Below are 22,479 nucleotides of genomic sequence, written 5' to 3'. Positions count from 1 at the left end.
GGCAGTCCCCGGTTTACGACGGTTCCGGCTTACGACGTTCCGAGGTTACGACGCTTTTCAAATATATTCATCAGAAATTATTTCCCGGCTTACGACGCATCGTACGCCGATCCGACGGGAGAAATTTGGCCCCAAAATGGCAGAATAATCATAATTTGAAGGTCTTTTTGATGTAAAACTCAATAATAATGCAGTTTACGTCGTTTTCAATGCACCCAGAGCATTAAAAGTAAGATTTTCTTATGATTTTTGACGATTTTCAACGATTTTCCGGTTTACGACGATTTTCGGTTACTGACGTGGCGCAAGAACGGAACCCCGTCATAAACCGGGGACCTATGTATATATATATATATATATATATATATATATATATATATATATATATATATATATATATATATATATATATATATATATATATATAAAATTAGTCAGACCTCGTAAATCTGTCCCTCTGTAGTCCGAGAACTCCCATGATCCGGGATGTTTTTGAATCAGCTGCCACTGTTCTTGAACGGCTACAAGGGAGGCACCACACGTTTCCGTTTTTTTTTTTTAACTAAAGCTTGCTCCGTAAATACACAAGCACAGTTTACTTCTAATGGTAACATTCTGTGAAACATAAGAATATACGGCATACAAAAAACTGTAATTTGCGTATATACTCCAGCAATATCATCTGATCATTAAAATTTCGCCCAAACACGATTTCATCACATACATCATGTACAGTGCTAGATGTATATCAGTAGATTACACTAAGCTTGGCTTTCTATGCCTTCTCAGTTTTGACAGATACCACTAATAATGCATATTATATCTGAGTTAGCTCTTTGTTGGGTGAGTCGGTAGAGCTGCGGACTGTCACTCGATGGGCTGGAGTTCAATTCTCTGGCCGGCTGATGAAGAGTTAGAGGAATTTATTTCTGGTGATAGAAATTAATTTCTCGCTATAATGTGGTTCGGATTCCACAATAAGCTGTAGGTCCTGTTGCTAAGTAACCAATAGGTTCTTAGCCACGTAAAATAAGTCTAATCCTTCGGGCCAGCCCTAGGAGAGCTGTTAATCAGCTCTGTGGTCTGGTTAAACTAAGGTATACTTAACTTATATCTGAGTTTGCTCTTAAGTAAGAAATAGGCCTAGAAACAAAAGTTCATTAAGTTAAATGTAAATCTTCATACATTAAATCACGCTTACCAACACTGTGACTTGTCTAAGAACTCATTGCTATTTCTTATAATTAATAACCACTAACAACTGCCTGCAAGACACTACAAGTACAGTGCTGACTTCAACAACAAAATTTCTCGAGAAACAGCCGTCTGCCGATGTCAGTTACCATAACAGCAACCGTTTATTAAGGGTTTTGTTTCAGTTGCCAATGTGTTAACAATTTGATAATTTTCAATGAATTCCATCATAAATTAAAATAAAATATGTCTTTATTCGTCCTTCACACAATGGAGAGGAAAGTGTTATGAAAGTATGCCACAAAATTGGCGGTTGTAGCTGTTGCTGAAGAAACGAAAAAAGGGTCTATTCACACTACGCTTGAATGTAAACTGACACGCACCTGACCTGCGCTGAACGTCACCTGACTGTCTCCTGAATGTGCATCCACACTGCACCATCTAGCTTCCAGCAGTATGATCATAGTCCAGTCCTATTGTTTATACCAGAAGGATGTTGTCATGCTAGCTTGAAATGTTCATGAATTTTAGTATAAGGGACTTGGCGGTGATGGCACTCAATTTGGAAGAGGAAGCAGAAAACAGGCAAGTGAAAAAGGCAAAAACGACAATATTGGGTGCACAATTCCCTGAAGAAAATGAACACTGAAGGAGAATATTTCACAATATATATAGAGAACAGCACGATGCAGGATGATGAACAAAAACTTCATCAGTATTTCAGAATGTCCGAAAACCAATTTAGTGAGTAGCTGATGTATTTTGAGGAAAATGCCTCCTTACCCTAGCTCGTAAATTGAAAATGATGTAATAAAACACATTTCAATTATCAATCATCTCGACCCCTATAGTAGTAGGGAATGCTTTTGGCATCCTGACACAGAGATTTAGGATATTTCGTAGGAAAGTCAAGTCTTTGGCTGAAAATGTTGATAAACTTGTTCTTGCTTCATGCATTCTACACAACTTTATCAGTGATTCAGGTATTATTCTGTTTATGAACCAGAAACACCTGATGTAGGTGATATATTTTCTCAGATACCTAGGCAACAGGTAATGCTCAAACTTGAGCTTCTGAAGTAAGAGAAGCTTTCAGGAGGTACTTCAGAGCTCTCCCAAGGATCCTTACTTAGGTCCACGCATGAACTTTAATTATCAACTAGGTCTCAGCTTTGGTTTTTCTGTAATAATTTTATTGTATACTCGTTATTACATTCCGAAGCCTCACCTCACAGTACCACACACACATATAATAAACTACATAAATATGATTTTCCAAAGCAGAAAGCTACATTTGCAATAGCTATGTAAAAAAAATGGAATAAAATATTCAGTTGCCTGTTGCTTCTAATTCATTTCCTATGTCAGACCATACTTGATCCTTTTCACATTGTTGCTATACTCTTTGTTGGCCATGTTATACAAGAACTCATGGTTCTGAACAAGAGTAATTAATTTTTCCTCATCCATCCTGGGACACATCCATAGACCTTCCTCCTAAACAGCTCACTAACTGCCGGTGCGTTAGCCGTTAGGCATCCGTTCAGGTCACGTGTTCCCACGATCCAGCAGTGACATGAACAGTACCTGATCGGCACATGACCGTACCTGCAAAATATTATTACCGAGAAATCCCACCGGCATTTGCAGGTGCAGGTCCGGTATGAGTGTGTCAATGTTATGCCATTGAAAAATACTTTGCAGGTCTGGTAAGGTACTGAACTGTTGTGTGAACGTGCACTTACGTATAGTGTGAACAGATCCCAATGTGCAGGCCACAAAACATTTGGGAGAGCCAAAAGCAACATCCGATACTGGCGAAATCACACCTTTACTTCATTTTATTTACTGCATTTATAAATAGAGTAAGTTGCATTTTTAAACCCAGCTCTGATAATTTAGGAAAAAACAAAGTTCCGAAATGCATTTCATTTAGCAACTAATGGTTGTGATTATGTGGGTAAAATGCAATCAGCTGACGATTTTTAGAAAGTAAACAATAAAAGAATGCAAATGGTGCTTGATTAACATGTTCATAAATTAAAATACAATAATAATTTGATAATGCGTGAAGTATAATTGCATTAAGTACGAAGAACAAGTCTTATTAAATTATCATTATTCTTAATGCAACTGTAATATTTGACTTTTGCAAATGGATATCTGTCAGTGTATAAACCTAACCGGGGCAAATAGTTTCTTCTCTCTCTCTCTCTCTCTCTCTCTCTCTCTCTCTCTCTCTCTCTCTCTCTCTCTCTCTCACATGAAGGTTTAAAGAAACAAAAGCAGAGATTTTTATGTTTTTGCTGAAAACGAAAGCCAGAAAATTTTGAAGTGCCTAAAAGATGCTAAGAGATTAGGAATCGACAGTGCACTTATAGACTGGTTTAAGCTCCAATGAAATGAAGGTTTATGCACTTCCAGGGAGATGCTTATGGACCAGGACAGAATTTTCATAAGGAACTAAACCTAAATATGGACAGTGATTATTCAAAAGCATTAACTTTCGATAACGGAGCAATATACTGTACAGTATATGTGGACTGAGCTGGCGAGACTTTCTTTACAAAGGGAGTTTTTCAGGGTTGATTTCTGTCATCCGGGATTTTCTGTGGTCTGGCAGTGGTCTAGTCACAAGGGTGCCAGTTTTAGGAGGTTGGACTCTGTGTGTGTGTGTGTGTGTGTGTGTGTGTGTGTGTGTGTGTGTGTGTGTGTGTGTGTGTGTGTAATGTATATGTATATATATATGTATATATATATATATATATATATGTATATACAGTATATACTGTATATATATATATATATATATATATATATATATATATATATATATATATATATATATATATATATATATATATATATATATATATATATATATATATATATATATATATATAATATTAACTTTAATCACATACACAATTGTTCTGTGCATTAGTAGAATTACTAAAAGGACTTCAATCAAACTGGATGGTATCTAATGGAGTATTTATTCAGAAAAAGTTACAAGCTTCCTTGGACAAACAGTCGACATTATCAATTATCCGTACAATGACCAGATGCGTAGTCAGCTGTATTTATATCTGTGTGCTGGGTACTTTTAATCCTATAATCGCCTAGTTCACTCCTGTGTGACCCCACCCCTCGTGACCTTGGCCTTTCTCTGCCCGCTTCTTCCAAATGTTCGTTTTCCATGCGTTCTCTTGCGAAAAACGAACGTTTGGAAGAAGCTGGCAGAGAAAAGCCAAGGTCACGAGGGGGTGTGGTCACACAGGAGGAACTAGGCAATTATAGGATTAAAAGTACCCAGCACGCAGATATAAATACAGCTGGACTACGCGTCTGGTCATTGTACGGATACTTGATATTGCGGACTGTTTGTCCAAGAAAGCTTGTAACTTTTTCTGAATAAATACTCCATTAGATATCATCCATTTTCAATGAGGTCCATTTAGTCATATATTTATATATACATACTGTATACTGTATATACATATATACATACAGTACATTTATTTATACTTACACATATATATATATTTATATATATAATACATAGGTACAACCTCACTCCAAAAAACACTGCTACTCTTTCAAGGGGGAAAATGCACTTCACAAAAATACTTAAACAATGTTGGAGCTTGGCCCTTACCCTTGGGTGTCACGTGTGAGATACAATCTGGACTGCTGTGTCCATTCCTGCTGTCACTGGCAGTAACACAAACCTCAAATTCAGAGTTCTGTAGACTTTCCTGAGGCAGCTTCTTCCTTAGATTTCCCGGCCGGACCAATAGCAGTTCTGTCTTCCCAATTTGATTATCACTGCAGCTGTTTTTCACCTAATTAGAAGGAAATAAAATAACAAAAATGAATAAGGAAAATCTATATTTTTATTATTATTAATATAGTTTTAAAAAGACCAATGAGTCAAAACAACCTTAAAGTGTATAACCTATGTCTGGAAATGTTGAGCAGCCAAGGATTTTTAGCTCAAGTAACTGAACATCTTGTTCCTGAAACTGACAACTGTTTGTTACAAAATCATCTAGGGACACTGAAAGTACCCAGCATATAATTTTATTTCATCTGGAATATCAATGTGAAAAAAGGCTACAATGTTTAACAAAGTAAGTGTTATTGAATACACAGAACAGGCCAAGTCACTCCAATAAATTTGATATGGCTTTTGTTATGGTGCGCATAATTTTCTTGTCTAAATATTGTATTGTACTTCGTCACAACAGTACGATAATCACTAGAATTTTTCTAAGCTCTTCTATATCATTAACAGATTGTCAGGATGGTAATGCCAAATATGCAATGAAAGAAAAAGCAGAAAGAGAAGGAAAATCAAGTAAATATGACAATGTTTAGTTTTGCAGTAACATCTGGAATGTTTTAAAATGGTGTTCTTCACGTATCGGCTGAAAGTCAGAAATGCTTTCATTTATGTGATGGGAACTAGAAATTATTAAATTACTGAAAGGGAGGAGGCAAATTTCATGCAGCAAAATGCAAATTTCCCAAAGCTTACTATTGCTTCTGATGCAAACTGAAATCAAACATGCTTTTCCCATTTGTATATAGGGTAAAGAAAAGGAAGGTTGTAATGGATGTGAACGTTAATTGATTGATGAACAGTTACTGTAGAAAGCCTGCTGTCACAACCACCAAGGTAACTGCCACCAACCTCTTCTCCAATGGGCTCAGAGTTTTTCTGATTAACAATTTGTTTTATAAAAAATGAATTTTGTATTTGCTACCATTTCATAGCTTTTATGCAGAGAGAGAGAGAGAGAGAGAGAGAGAGAGAGAGAGAGAGAGAGAGAGAGAGAGAGAGAGAGAGAGAGAGAGAGAGAGAGAGAGAGATAAAATTTTGACTGATTTCACTAACTTCTCTTTGTCCATGACCTTGGTGGTTGTGACACCTGGTTGTGACACCAGGCTATCTACAATATTTGTTCATCAGTCAATAAACATTCACTTTCATTACACCCTTCCTTTTTTTTACCATATATACAAATGGGAAAAGCACATTTGATTTCAGTCTGACACAGAAGCAATAGAAAGCTTTGGGAAGTTTACATTTTGGTGAATGAAATTCACCTCCTCCCCCTTTCAGTAAATTTAATAACACCTACTTCCTGTCAGCTAAATGAAAGCATCTCTAACTATTAGCATATACGTGAATAACACCATTTTAATTCTTGTCAGATAAATGAAAGCATCTCTGCCTATTAGCATATACGTGAATAACACCATTTTAAAAGTTATTCCAAATGTTACTGCCAAAAAGGATTAACTTGATCATCCTTCTCTTACTGTGTTCTTTCCTTTCACTGTATAATTTGCACCCCATCTCCTGTTATACATCAGCAAAATCACTGATTTCATCAGATTCGACATAAAATAACCAAGGAACAACCAGAACTCAACAAATTATGATAAATATTACCACTACAATATTACATCAATGCTTCTCAATCATTATAAAAATGACAACTGTTTACAAATCAATTGCAATTCTTGTTCTAAATATTCTAAGGATTGTAGATTTATATTCTGCATCATCTCTCATAAGTAAGATATCTAAATATAAAAGAATTTTTGGTTATCCATCTAAATTTGAGGGTTTGAAAGTTCATTGTTTAACTGGAAGAAAAACTTACTAAAATCACCATAAAAAGGATTCCAGAAAGTTGAAATACTTGTTCAAACTATGTCCTTGGACAGGGGCAGGTTGCAAGGACATTATCAACACAAATAATAGGACAACCAGAAATACCACTTGTAGAAACTAGCTGAAGGTAGGCACACAGAAAACTGCCTGGAGAGAAAGGCAGCATGTCCAAACTCAAAGATGCAGAGTAGTATGAAGAGCACCATTTAGTAAACTGAGTGGTGGGGAGCTGGCTGAGCATGAACAGTGGAGCTGTTCTTTGGGAACTTTTCACTTTATGCACCTGAATACCTTACACTGCTAAAGTCTATTAATGAAGAAGTGACAAGCTTACTTTTGGTTTCAGAAATTTTGAATAAATTTTGGGTTGATGAAAAGCATGAGAAAATGTCTTTGTTTCAAGAAGTGGAGAGGAGATAACTTTTGATTTCCAGCCTTACTACAAAGTATAAAAGTTGCTGGTGCAAAAGCTCAAGAGTTACACTACATGGTAAATGAGCAGAAGAATTGTATCTGGTATCAAAAGAGCTAAACTATTAGCTATATTACACAAAGGATGATAGAAAAGGGTTAATCACATAAGAACTAAGCCATCTTTCATGTGGATATAATACCGCAAGAAAATGAGCTGACATTATTCATCACAAAGAATGAACTGTGATTTTTGGACATGGAATGAATGCAACTGTCTACATCCTAAATGGCCCAAATATTAGAAACAAATGGCCAGGATATGTAGGTTATTCCAGATGAAAGTCAATGAATTAGTACATACCGGAAGCCAGCATGCTCATGAAGTTTTATGAGGGTTATGATGATGTGGAGAACTATGTGTTCATCCTTACAGGAAGTAAATAAATTATCAAATACCCAAGAAAGAGTGTAGTCATAGTTGGCATCTTAAATTTAAGTGATCTGAAATATCAATATCTCTCTCTTTTATGGTATACCTTCAATGTAATGAAGTACAGACGCTGCCCATCAGAATACTCATCTTCCCAGGAGAGAAGCAGGTCATCACTCACTTCAACTTTGGTTGGAGCCTTGGTAGAGAAGACTTCAGAACCTGAAACATAAGGGAGAGTACTTCACTAGGGAAAGCAAATGTATGTATTCTGTTCATGCCAACAGTGAAAATTCTCACTAAAATTCTGATTCTTTTATTGATTAATAAACACAGGAACAGCTGGGAAATAAACATCACATTTACTTAAAATGGGTAAAAATTTTGTCTTCATTAAATGATAAGTAGTGAAGAAGAACACTGCTAGAAAGACCTATGACGACAGAAACAATGTCCATGGCTTGGCAACAACACATAAAAAAACAAATTCAGAAAGCAATCAATGAAAGATAGAAGAAATACTTACCAAAGACATAGCAAGAACCAGTGTAAGGATCACACTGGTCAGACTCACACTTTTCCAAGCAGCTTTCTAAGCATCCAGCTCCAAAAGTTCCAGGGTGCAATCTGGTAAGAATAAGGAAATATGCTACTGACTAATGCACAATATATACATATTTATCAATTAATACAAACTCATTTTTATGTACACAAACACACATTTTCAGGATTTCTTGAATGTGGATGATATGAGAAGCAGATATGAAATGATGACCAAGTGTTAAAAGTTGGTGCAAGACAGAGAATGCTTGTGGACATTACTGTTACGGGCCCAAGGAAGACAATTATGAGACTGCGACACTGTGTTTGGGCAGCTGACCAGGTTGTGTAAGTTGTCTGGATGAGGGACATGATCTAAGCAGAAAGGGTGGCAGGAATAACCCTTTCTTTTTGCATGGGCCAAGGCATTAGAAAAGACTAAGAATTATAGGGACATAACTTCACTTGGTTTACCAGAGTGGTATAAAAAGAAAGGAGTATTGCAAGATTTTGATTCCAAATGTAATACCGTAAAAGGTTATACAGGACAGAAGATTTGATATGGGAAGAACTGTGTGGGTTTAGAAAGGATGGAGAGTATGTAGTTCAAAAGCTGCTTATGGTATCCATGGACCTACCTGAAGATTGACTGGATTCAAAGAGAGGAAATGGGGAACATGATGAGCATATATGGTACAGAAGGTTAATTCTTCAGAGATAAAAGTTTTCATGATGGAACAATGTTTTTAGGAGATCTGAGTTTTTAAAGCACTGGTAAAATCCTGAAAGCCAGTTCTCTGGCTATGAAGATACTGATCATGAGGAAATATGGCACATACATTTCTGCAAGACAACTCCTGGTTATGATGACAAACAATTATATCTTGGGTGTCATCTTCAGTATATTAAAAATAATCACAAAACTGACAATATTTACAGTACGAGAATTTTTTCAATGCAATATATCTGAAGTGTTCATTGCAACAACATCATCATCTCCAAACATCCAAACACATTAGATCATACTCTGCAGTCTTCCAAACACCGACAGATCCCATGAAACAGAAATAATACAAAATAATAAGCCAATCACTTCAGATACAGAAAAAGATTTTGGTATTTGAGTAACTTTCCCTCAGAAAACTTCCATAAAAGCACATAAGTATGTTTTGTGTGCACTCATGCACTATGAAAGGGTATACTGTACTTATCTTCTTTTCTCAAGATTACCAATTCCTGAATAAAATTAATTATAAAAATTAAATAATGGAAAATTTTAACCTAAGATTACAATTACCATGCAACCAGGAAGAAAATGAATTAATCTAAGCTGTCGTAAAAGATGCTCCTCTTGTTAACAGACTAAGCTGTCAGAGAAGATTTAAATTAAGAGAAACAACTCTTGAAACTGCCTATTCCACGAAAAGGTGTGTATCAAGGTACTGAATGAGAGAATCTGATAAACTTCTGCAAGCATTCATAGGAAAATGTTACAGGCAAGAGTAGGATGGGAGAACCAACACACGTACATACATTTGTAAAAAGTGAGTGTGTGCAATCCAAGACTGACAAAGAACAGGAGTGAAAGAGGGAAAGCTTTAGGGAGATCTGAATCTCTGCCTGATGCTGGATAGGTTTGGGAGATATAAAAGAGCAGCTGGTTACTTGATTTAAATCTAAAAGAAGAGACAAGAAGTGGCATTGCAAGCAGGTATAGAATCCTGTGGTATGGTTGTGAAAGTGTATCTGACTGGTTGACCATGGTTTTCAGTTATGTCTGGAAGAGGGAAAGGTTCCAAAGGAATAGGTAAGAAGAATACCTGTTCCTTTATATAAAGGTAAAGGTGATAAAAGAAACTGTAAAATTTATAGGATCATAACATTGCTTAGTATGCTGGGGAAGGAGCATTGTAAGATTTTGATTGAGAAATAGGACAAATGATAAAAGGACTGAGAATGGATAAACAGTGTGGGTCTAGAAAATGGAAGAGGGTGTGATCAGGTGTTTGTAATGAAAGTCATGTGAAAGATTTAAAAGTATAAGATACTGGTGTAAGCAGCATACCTGGACCTTGGTAATGTTTATAGTGGAATGAGCAATACATGTGTGTGTGTGCAAAGTTATGGAACAAAAAACTGTTCGAATGTAAATGTACGCAAGAGTATGTTATGGGGGTAAATGGAATCCAGGAAGATGGAACAATGAATGTTAATATGGATGGTAGATGAATGAAATAACTGATTCATATTGATATTTGGGTAAAAATATGATAGATGATGGTAGGATGAGAGGAGAAACACAGGGTAAGTGACTCAAGAAAGGTAGCTGTGTGTGAGTGTGCACAAAAGATTGTACGACACTTCACTGTCTGTGGAAGGCTAAGTGGGAATGTATGGATTTTTTTTGAAGAAAAAAAAAAAAAAAAAAAAGGTTGACGGTATTGGCATGAACTGCATGTGTAGTATGTCACATATGAAGATATGAAAGTCCTGAGAAAATTGTACTGTAAAGTGGTAAATGCAGTAAAAAAGTTAGCATTGGTGAAGGATGGACCACAGTGCTTGAAGATAGTTTGGTCCTGTGACAAGAATAGGAAATGGCTTAAGCATATAATAAAAGTTTTGTCATTTTCTTTCGAACTTAAATACTGTATTATCATTAAAAAGACATGAAAAAAATTACCTTATAAAATAATATTTCTAAAAAAATCATTTAAGTAAGCTGTTAAAAAAATCATTAATTCAAGATTACAAACCAAGCCCAAGACTTCACAAGGGAGATGGAGATTCTGGGCACAAAAGTGGTAGGGTGTGGGGTTTCTGACCTTAATGCACCAGGATAAAATGTGATAATGAAAGGAGGATCCTACTGTCTGAAGCTTCCTCTCCAAAGTCAAACGGATTTTTAGGAAGCAGCAGTTCCAGGAATCAAGTACTGATACATATTTTCTTGCTCAAAAAAAGTCTCAATAAATTACATGTGATACTTGAATTTCTATTTCATTTAGTATTGAGAGCATAACGATGAATGTCTTTTTTAATTTATTTTTCTTTTTAAAATCTTCCTAAGTAAGATTTTCTGTTTTTCTCACCTTCATCACACATAGGGCCCTTATATCCGGGAAAGCAGGAGCATCCCATAGGACTTGGTAGACAAAGAGTTAGTCCTCTGCAAGAGCCTTTCTCAGGGTTCAATTGGCCAGAGGCTGTGTTACTGCACGTAAACTGGCACTTGGTTCCAAACCAACCTTTAGGACAAGCTGTATGGAATGAATGAATAAATGAATAAATAAATAAATAAATGAAAATAAATACATACATATATATATATATATATATATATATATATATATATATATATATATATATATATATATATATATATATATATATATATATATATATATATATATATATATATATAGTAATTTATATATACAAATATATACATACATATATATTGTATAATATAATTTATATATATATATATATATATATATATATATATATATATATATATATATATATATATATATATATATATATATATATATAAAACAAGTTACTGCTTTGGATAAGACCATTGGCAGTTCTGAATGATAATGCTGTTTTTCAGCTGTTTTAAGGCAACCGTATTTCATCAAACTTACAACACTTACTTTCATGAAAAATAACTACACAAGAAATACACAAATAATCTTACATTTTTTGTCATATTTCTTTATACAAACATTTGTTACTTTTGGATATGAACTTGACACACAGAACAATAATTCTGCTATCTTCAATAAACTACAACAAAATGAAAGAAAGGAAAAAAAAGATGGTAACAAATGAATAACCATCAGGAAAAGCAAATAACTAACCATGCTGACATTTAACTCCTATAAAGCCGGGAGGACAGAGGCACTCTCCAGTATAGCTGTGGCACTGTCCACCATTTTGACATTCAGGGCAAATCTCAGAACAATCAGGACCAAAATATCCTGCCATGCAGTCTGTGTAAAAAAGGGAAAGTTTTGCTCTACATACATCTAACTCACTGTCTCATAAGCTTCCACTTTCAGTAAATATTTTCACAAATAAACAAAGAACAAAATTTTTTGACTAATGCCCACATAATAGAAAATTTCCCGGAGCTATTTGATAACTTACACAGAAATAAATTTTGTTCAGATACAGCATGACACAGGGATATATTATCACAAGTAACCAAAGAAAATAAATCTATTCTCTTTCTTACCTCTGACCAAAATATTGAAATAACTTTCTGGTTTGTTTCCTTCCACATAATAATAGTATAAGCCACTGTCTTCTGGTGTCATGCTATTTAGCACGAAGCTGTAACTCTGAGAATCATTCTTCAGAGTAAAGTCTTCCCCTGCAAATAAGGATTAGCAGGAATCTTCACAAGGTCAAGTTTTTTCAGCAATGCCTTCTGCTATACTGATAGAGATCTTCAAATCCTCGCCAGTGCTACATCTCCAGGTGTGCTGGAGACTTTTGTATTTAGCTAGAATTCCAGAAAAAGGTTGTCATCATTAAAAAGCTGAAAGAATATCTAATGTTTTCTTTTACAAGTTACCCAAAATTTTCTTCTACCATTCCTTAAATATCTATGCAAAGCAGTCCCTTATTATTTCTCAATAAAATTACATGCACACACACATTATATATGTATATATATATATATATATATATATATATATATATATATATATATATATATATATATATATATATATATATAATATATATATATATATATATATATATATATATATATATATATTCATATATATACAGTTATCCATATAGGCATATATAAAACATTTGCCGGGAAGCTTCATATATACTATCGGACAAGGCATATTTTTCAATCACTGTAAAAATATTAATCAAAAATTAAAATTAAAACTCAAGACTTAGTCCAATATACACCAGTTTGATTTAATAGAAATAAAAGCCATTTTTTGTTAAAGTAAAAATTATTTTCCTAATTCTTTCGAGTAGTGCATAATAGGTAAAAATAGCAAAATAGTAATACAGTGTTTAAGTGCATAGATGTTTCATCATGTTTAAACAGGCATATCGGAAGAATAAAGGCTTTTATATTTAGAACCACAATCAGCCATAGTTAGGACTGGAAGCTTCATAGATTTACCCACAGGCACTTTCGGACAAGGCACGTAGAGTGGTACATTTTTCAGATGAATATCTTATCACTGTTGATGTTTCATCTTTAATCACTGTAAAAATAATTAAAATCCCACTGAATTTCAGATATGTCTAAGCAACTCAAGGATCAGGCATGTTATAGCCCTCCTTTGTTCATCCCCAGCTTGTCAACAGTCAAGACTTGCCATTTCAACAGACTCGTCCCTTCTACAACTGCTGTATTATCTGTTCCAGCAGTAAGTCTGAAGATGACAATTATAATAAACTCTCTCTCTTTCCCTTCAATGAAATATGAATTACATGTATCATAAACTCTTAATGTCACTTACATTTTTTTGAAAAATTAAAAACCAATATCCCATAGTATAAATAAATGTTTATTTTAGTCAAATAAATGAAAAAATTATTTTCCTAATTCTTTTTCACTCCATGTTAGTAGTATTCTTGATTTAAGATTCAGCTCTCAGTCAATTAATGGTATTCTCAGAATCAAAAAGAAAATCATTACAAATATTTCCCACCCTTAAAAACCTTTTTTTATTCCATATTTGAAACACACCCATGATAGAACCAAGCAAAAATCAGTAATATTCAGTGTTTTAGTGCCTAGGAAGTGAAAATTCTGGCTTGCTCCATAACTGTCTCCCGAAAGGCTATAAAGTTTTGTCAGAGCTTAAACCATTTTAAATGAACACGATTGAGTTCGGATCTCCTGGCATATTTCAATGTTTTCCAGCACTTCAAACATTTCTGGCTTTCGTTTTCGGCTGAAACCTAAAAATCTTATGCTTTTATCTCCAAACCTGCACGTGTGTGTCTCGAGAGAGAGAGAGCAAACCGAACACGTGTGTTCAATGTTTTCCAGCACTTCAAACATTTCTGGCTTTCGCATGAGAGAGAGAGAGAGAGAGAGAGAGAGAGAGAGAGAGAGAGAGAGAGAGAGAGAGAGAGAGAGAGAGAGAGAGAGAGAGAGAGAGAGACTCTTGACCCTGCAAGTTGTTAGACTTAAAGATATCCATTTGCAAAATTCAAATGACAGTTGTATTGAGAATGATCATTTTAATAAAACTTGTTTTACATACTGTATGCAGTTATATTTCATGCATTATCGTCATATTATAATTTATGAACAGAGCATTCAGGCGCCATTAGCATTCTTTTAATGTTTACATTCTTAAAGTCATCAGCTGACTGAATTTTACTGACATAAAACCATTAGTTGCTAAATGAAACACATTTCAGAGATTTGTTTTTTCCATAAATTATCACTGCTGGGTTTAGAAATGCAACTTACTTTATCTATAAATTATAAATGCAGTAAATAACATGAAGTAAAGGTGTGATTTCACCAGTACTGGATGTTGCGTTTGCCCGATTTAATGTATGAAGACATACATTTAACCTAATGGACTACAGCTTCTAGGCCTATTTATTAGTTAAAAGCTGCCTCGGATGTAATATTCATCATCAATAGGTATCCACCAAAACTGAGACAGGCATAGAAAGCCTAGCATAGTGTAATCTACTGAAAATACATCTCACACTATACACGATGCATGTGATAAAATCATGCTGTTGGACGAAATTTTAATGATCGCACGATACACGAGTATATATGCAAATTACGGTTCTTTTGTATGATGTATATTTTTGAGTTTCACAGAATGTTTTCGTTGGAAATAAACTGTTGTGTATTTACGGAGCAGGCTTCAGTTCCGAAATCCAAAACAATCCCAAACTGGAATCGTGTGACGCTGCCCTCGTAGCCACTCAAGAACTAATGGCAGCTGATTCCAAAACAGTCAGGTGATGCAGGATTTTCGAGGTTGGACTGTAGTACTCCCAATAACTTTCAATGTATCAATAAGAAATGAAAAATTCAGAATACAGTATTCAGAAATTTGTTATATATCCTTTAGATGAATCCATCAGTAATTCTGTTAGTTTTGAAAAAAAAAAAAAAAAAAAAAAAAAAAAAAAAAAAAAAAAATTGTTTTAATTTTTAAAAAAAAAAATGCTTAACTTTTAATCTCAGAAATAAAGTAAATGCCTGTATTAGCATTCTCACGATTCACGGATTTCTCTATGGAACATAATACGTACACATTAATTGTGGCAAATTCACCCATTCGTGGTACTTTTCACTGAGAAATATTCACTAATTACTGTATTTTCATATCATTTTCATGACTAAATGCACTTTTTGTGCTAAAACTATTAAAATACTCAGTACTCAGGTATCCCTTGAGTTATGGTAATTCACCTTACGATAATTTGATTTTGCAATGGGGTAAGCAATTAATACTGATATGACAATATTTATAAAAGATTTGCAAATTTTGTGCAGGCGCAGGCACCAGCATACAACCAGGCAGTGAGAGAGACCAAATTACAATAAAATAACTCCTTTTCCTCCATCTCTTTACCCCATCTTCTAGTTAAAAAAGTAAAAGAGAATGATAAAAGTATTGTTAGTAATGATATACTCTTGCATAAATGTGTACAGTCATAAACAACCGAACGAGAAACTGCTGTTCTGCTTATAACTGAATCGGGTAACAACAGCTGTTTTGCTTGTATTTCAACCATCGTACAGTAGTAAACAGTTACCGTAGTTGTGTTACAAATGACGTTAAGTAGAATATGACTGATATATGTTTACATTATACCCTTGTCTGCTATGGATAAAAGGTTGGCAAGGAAATATACTGCTAAATTTAAGCTGCAAGTTGTAATTGAAGCTGAGAAAACAATGTTCAAGCTGCTACTGACTATAAATTATCGTGCATCGGCAACATTGATGAAACTCAACCATAAATAAAATTGGAGTCCAAGTATTTGAATCAAAACCCACTGGGCATGAAAGAACATATATTACCGCTATTTTCACACTAATAAAAGATAAATAAGTAAAGTTCGTATTATGAAATCAAGTGAAAGTAGCGAATGGAATCTTGATTTATTTTACACAAAACAAACATGGTCCCAAATGGCCAACGTCACCTATTAATGAAAAAAAGCTAAATTAATTTCACAACGAGACATATTTAAGTTATATTTTGACTTGAAAAACTTCGTATAACGAAAATTAACCTTACCCCATATAAATAAAGTATCTGGAGATTCATTTACGCGAACTAAAAGCAAGGAAAGCTCTCTGAAATGAGTTAAATACGGCGAAAATTTACTTGCCGCGTAATCGATTTCAAACCAAAACACTGATCGCTATGATTTTGCAACTTATAATACAAAAGCAATATAAGAATACAAACAATATTGTTGGATACAGTGAAGTAAAGCATAACATTGTAAAAGATCCATGGAAAAGATGCATATTCGTTATGTTGATGTTTGTATAATACAATATTAATATGTGAATATAGAGTACAGTATAATGTATTATAGGCTACCGTATACGTGCACAATATACGATAGTGTAGGCTAAGCTGATTACTGTTTATTATTCAATTTCTCTTTGTATTGAATTATCATAAGTCAATATGCATGAACCTCCAGAATTAGCTGACATTAATAATTACTATACCGTATATGTACAGACTATACTTTATAGTGTAGGCTAGGGTACCATATATGTATACATGGTACTGAATACCCTAGTGTAGATTAGGCTATACTGTATTCGAGATATGTTTTTCAACAAACAATGAATGGGTTTTTAGGAACCTAACCCCATCGTAAGTAGGATAATACCAGTATAAACATTTTTAGAGATTTTTTTTGTGTGTTTGAACTATCAAAATAGGCAGTTCTAAGTGTTTTTAGAAGGGTTTTAAGTATTTGCAGATTTTAGCTATCGTTGTGGTACGCATCCCCACAAATACAGGGGGTTTACTGTTAATCTAGTAATAACCCTGAAAGGTGCAATATTGATCTAAAAACAGATTGAAACTTAAATGGGGCCACCAAGTTATAAAATTTCTTAAAGAACACTTCTTATACAGTACTTAAATTTGGCATGGAATTAAAGAGAAAACCCATTTGGATGAAAGAGAAACAAGGAAATGTGCATAAGTGAAAATTCTGCAAGTCAAAATTGTAATTTTATCTTGAAAGAAGGAAATGTAAGATGTAAAATTATTCCTTCCACAGTAAGCCAAAATTATATACAGAGGGTGATAAGGATTGGTGTAATAAAATATTCCTAACTTCCAATTTATTATAATCAAGAAAGGGAGCTAAGAGTTAAAGGGAAGTGAGAACACATGGCCCATTAACGTAACAATAGCTCTGCAATCAAGAGAGAGGCAAGGAAACCAAAACACTCTACCAGTGGTCAAGAGAAAAAGCAATCCCTTCCCCTTTTCACATAACCTTAAAAGTTTTGCAACTCATTTCATCAGAATGCATGTACTGTATGTAGTGTATATAAATGAAAAGTAATATAGGTAGAGATCACAACAATGGAAGGTTCACAAGCATAAGAACAGAAGGTGCAAAAGACCTGGAATGTTAATTCATCAAGGAAACAACAAGTTAAATGCTTTGAAGATAATTGTGGTTTTCAATGGCAAGGGATAATCTTACACTGAATTTCCTTCTCTTTTACCTATGACAACCTTACTTCACTATACACAGTGAAACTGGAATCATATATTTACAAAGGAAATAAAAAAAATTTAAAGGGCAAAATCCAATGCTTGACAGGTAACTGAGAAGAGGTGGAATTTTTAGTTAATTCAGAGCCTGCATACTCAAAAAAGGAAAACTTGACCTTTCATTTTCTTGCGTGAAGAAATTTTAATTCAATTTTAATTTATGGATGGCAAAATTCAAAGGATTAAATAGATTAGCTCAAGTTATAAGGTCCTTTCCTCACCATATTTGCTTTAAAAGAAAATTTAGATAAGTTGCTTATAAAACTTTGCTGTTATGTTTTCAAGTTAGTCAGTTTGTGCAATTTGGCATTAAAAAAGATATCAAAATTACCATTTTCATATTTCATACTTTCTTTAACTCTTTCCTCTAAATTAAAATTACTTGAATATTAATCGATCTGGTTCTCTTCTTTTTTAAATACCTAGCCTAATTGAGGATAATTGATTAAATCAGGCACAGGCAATTTGACAAATAATTACCATCAACATATTTGACTATTTTCTATTTTCAAAGATACGTTTTCTTTCTAAATCTCATTTTACTACATTATCATTATCATAACCAAACACCACCTGGAAATACTGTATTCATAAACAATGATTCATATATATAATTAGCAACATATAACTTATACTGTACTTACTTTCCATGCATACATCAAAAAGTAACCTTTAATATTTTGTCACTCAGGTATTGCAAATTAACACAAAAACGCAGTCCCTGAGTTTTGACAGTCTTGACTTTAGTCGATATGATCTTACAACTACTTTTCAAAATTATTAAAAAAAATTTGTCTCCGGCTTCAGGTGAAAATCCAGAGTTAAGGCGACATTAGGCTGGGTACTATTTTCTGAGCTCCCTCACACGAATAAGGTGTCGCCAAGCTTCCAGTGTGCAAGTCAACCACAGAATTAGGGTAAGTCTTGCATGACTTTTTTTCATTTTTAGAAATTTTTAAAAGTTAAGATCCGACGTAAGTCGCCACCTCAAGAACGGATCTCCGTCATAACTCGGGGACTGCCTATTCAGGTTACATATGAAAAAGTAGGGGAAATTATAGTTTACCATTTTTAAATGATATTGTAGCTAAAACATCAGAGGAAACAGATCTTCCAGCACACTGAACGGCATGTACGTTACCGATGGCTTCATGGTATTCGCTTTTTCCCTCAGCTGAAACATAGAAACAATTACATTCACATCAGTGTCAAAACTGAAATCAAAATAAATTATGGTGATATAAATATATGAAATTTGGGCACTATGGACTGCCACTGGGGCCAGGGAGGACCTTAGGCACAAAATTGTGACTGTCTTTTTATTTCTCCCCTTTACAGATGAAACTGTATTATACCTATGTTAAGATTTTTGTAGTTCCATCTCATAATGTTTCTGCTTCCATTATTATCTTCTGCTAGACAAAGAAATTTTAACTTCTTGGTGTAGTAATTGTCGTGGATCAGCATCACATCTCCTCCAACACCTGAGAACAAGAAAGCTCATGAAATTCAGGAGCATTCACAATATATTTTGGAAGTTAATGAATTGCATGTTAATTTCTCACATTCAGTCAGTACCAAGCTACAAAACAATAAGAATATCTAAATGAATGTATATGCAGGGTAGACACCATGAACTGTAATGTGTTGCCCATGACTGTTATCTTATGAAAGGGTTCTGTTTAATTCTGGTAAAATCTGTTCCCAAATCTTATTTGTGCTTAAAAGAAACAAAAACAATATTTTAGCTCCCCGAGACCATTACCATAGCAATGAGCACAATTTGAAGACTTGAGAGGGTCAAGACAAATGAATGTTAAGAAAACTGCGTACATTACCATCAACACTTCATTTCTGAGAATGTCACTCTATCAACAAAGTCTCTAAGCTGACACTTACATTTGTGATCTTTTTCTCTTCTGTATGACCAGGTTCTGTAAGCCTGATAGCAAGGATATAAAAAATGAGTACTGGATGGCAGTGCAGCTGGAGGGGTATTAGTTTTTTACAAAGTTTTCCCATGATTGCTTCACAGTACTGAAGTACAGTTCATGACATATCATGATACTACCTTTATATTAGTTAAAAATAAGGGATATCAGAGTTCATCTGGTCTATTTAATTTAGGTTTCATGAGTACAAAGGTGAACATACATGAAATACTTTCACTTGGCTTCATAAGGGGCTACAATCACAATAGTAGTTATGCACAAAGATCAGGGCAAAATTTTGTGTGCAACATTTGAGAAGATGCAGTTTTTAAGGTCACACTGGGTTTCCTTCCACACTCAGCTTTTGCTTTGATCAAGCTGGCTGTGTTATTTTTGCTAGAATATTACACTGATGTCAAGACACCAAGCTGTATCACAAGGGTGGAGTATGTCATGTAGAATGAGGAAAGAGCTATTTTGCTTCACTGTGGAAGTTTACAGTGGTCCTTTTTTTATTTTCTTATTCTCATAATTTAAGGATGGATTTCTAAAGGATTATTCTTGTTGATACAGTGAGATTGTATTCTTGACTAACTTCTGAAGCCATAATATACTTACTAAGTGTTCACTGCTGTCCCAGCAGGAATGAGAACAATTTTGGGGCAATAGAAAAGGTACTTTGGCCGATTAACTGTGAAGGACCTGTTTTAAAGTGCATCTATTGCAATGATAAACAACTCAATATCAATTAAAATAAACATCATAAATTTATGTCTATTACAGGGTTTGAGTCTAAAGTTAAGAAACCTTCAGTGTTCACTGATATGCCCCTGTAATTTGTGTACTCCATTAATTTTATCTCAGATTGTTACCACAAATTAAAAAAAGGATCAAAGAACAAAATATTCATTATAATCAATACTGTATTAGTACTGTATAACTGAACTGACAGGCTTCATCACTCCACACCTACTGAGCACAGCCAGGAAATAAGAGCTTGATTTTACACATCTGATGACTCAACTTCAGATACACTTTGGGTGCTTTGTTAGGATGTTGTATCCCTTTTGTAAGTGGATACAATTAGCAAGTGACACATCCACTGAATCACTGATTTCCACCATCGTAGATTTCTATACCAAATGAACGTGTGACAATTTGTTCTGACATCTCCTCAAAAATAAAATGAGGGAATGAGGTCCCAGTTTAAAATTCAAGTGTCAGTTTTAAATAAATAAATAAAGGATTTTGACAGAGGAAAAATCTATTTCTGGGGGGAGACCTGTGTCACCCGGTGAAATATCCATTCAGCACATATTTCTAGGTAAATTCATTGCTAAACATACCAGAGAAAAGCTAAATGCAAAGCTGGGGTTACTACCCCCCTTTGGAGTCGTGTATATAAAAGGGTGAGTTTGTCACTATCACAGGTCCCAGCCCTGTAGGCATTCCCAATGACAAAGTCCCCAGAGCATACAATGCCCGCACCGCTCCTATAAACAAACCAGCGCCATCTGCATTCCATTTTTAGCACGCATCTTGTTCAGTTGTGTTTCCTTCTGTGTGCTTTTTTTGGACTTTATTTTCCTGTATGATGGCATCTTCCCAGGAATTATCTTCTTCTAAGTTGAGTACCATCTCTTCCTTTTATTTTAGGCGGTTGGGGCCCCGTATTTCCTCCTAATTATATAATTTGGGGGACAATATAACGCTGACCTTCAGTCTCGGTGCGGGGTTTTTTGGTGGGGCTTCTTTCCCCTTCCGTTTATTTTATGTTTTTATGTATATCCTACATAATTTCATATTTAGTTTATTTATTTTAGTTTTGTTAAACTAAAATGAATCAGTCTTATTTGATTTAATTTTGGGACCCTCACCTCCTTCAGCTCTTGGGTATATTATCTGAGATGGTACAGTTATGACTTTTAGTTTCATTTTATGTTTAGCGTTTGATATGGATATTTACAGATTAAGTTGGTTATTTATTTTTCGTGAAGGTCGGCCATTTTACCTTCCGCGCTTTATATCGCGTTGGGTTTGGTTCACCCTTCTACATGTGTCATTTATTATTTGAATGATTTATTTTACATATATTGTGAGGCTAACTTTTTATAACCTAGTCAGTTAGATACCATGTTCCCTCCTAGGCTACCCTCCCTGGCCGCTGGTCGGCTATATGTTAGGTTATAAGTTAAATATAGTTCTGCTCCCTTCCTTTGGAAGGAGAGGTTAGGTGTAGGAGGGTCTCATGTTATGCGCTTCCTGATGTTTTGTTGGTTTGGATGGAGGTGTTAGGCCATCCCTCTCACTATTTCGGCCTTTCCGTTTGGACTCCTGAGTCCTAGTAAGGTTAAGCTGGAATAGAAAGGGTATCTTTACTCGTAGCCTACCCTTGTCCGAGCCACAGATTTCAGGGACAGCACTAGCTTCATGTGTATTCCCCCTCTCCTACCACCTTCTCCCTCTCCTCCTGCTCTTTCCCCCTTGGTT

The 22,479-nt window shown here is 34.6% G+C and overlaps 2 protein-coding genes across 4 annotated transcripts in view; both read right to left on the bottom strand.

Moving 5' to 3' along the window:
• The window catches only part of LOC136835554 (receptor-type tyrosine-protein phosphatase epsilon-like), a 282,453-nt gene that overhangs the window by 97,291 nt on the left and 162,683 nt on the right, over positions 1-22,479 (bottom strand). Inside the window, exons 1-2 of one of the 2 annotated variants that reach the window (XM_067099207.1) lie at positions 7,831-7,946; positions 4,853-5,039 (exon numbers count right to left, since the gene is read on the bottom strand). The exons of the other annotated variant lie outside the window; for it this stretch is intronic. The gene's annotated coding sequence lies outside the window, so the exon portion shown is untranslated. Of the gene's footprint in view, positions 1-4,852; positions 5,040-7,830; positions 7,947-22,479 lie in introns of those variants that run through there. 2 annotated transcript variants of the gene reach the window in all.
• The window catches only part of LOC136835560 (uncharacterized), a 42,300-nt gene continuing 32,441 nt past the window's right edge, over positions 12,621-22,479 (bottom strand). For both annotated transcript variants that reach the window (XM_067099217.1, XM_067099218.1), the window contains 3 exons: positions 19,414-19,542; positions 19,125-19,232; positions 12,621-12,777 (listed from right to left, as the gene is read on the bottom strand). In XM_067099217.1, the coding sequence (XP_066955318.1) occupies positions 12,680-12,777; positions 19,125-19,232; positions 19,414-19,542 (335 nt within the window). In that variant the 3' untranslated portion in view covers positions 12,621-12,679. The remainder of the gene's footprint in view (positions 12,778-19,124; positions 19,233-19,413; positions 19,543-22,479) is intronic.

This window comes from Macrobrachium rosenbergii, chromosome 55 (genome assembly GCF_040412425.1).
Source record: "Macrobrachium rosenbergii isolate ZJJX-2024 chromosome 55, ASM4041242v1, whole genome shotgun sequence".
In the NCBI taxonomy this organism is placed as follows: Eukaryota; Metazoa; Arthropoda; class Malacostraca; order Decapoda; family Palaemonidae; genus Macrobrachium; species Macrobrachium rosenbergii.
The sequence above is the reverse complement of the archived record's forward strand: the minus strand, read 5'-3'. Positions and strand labels throughout refer to the sequence as shown.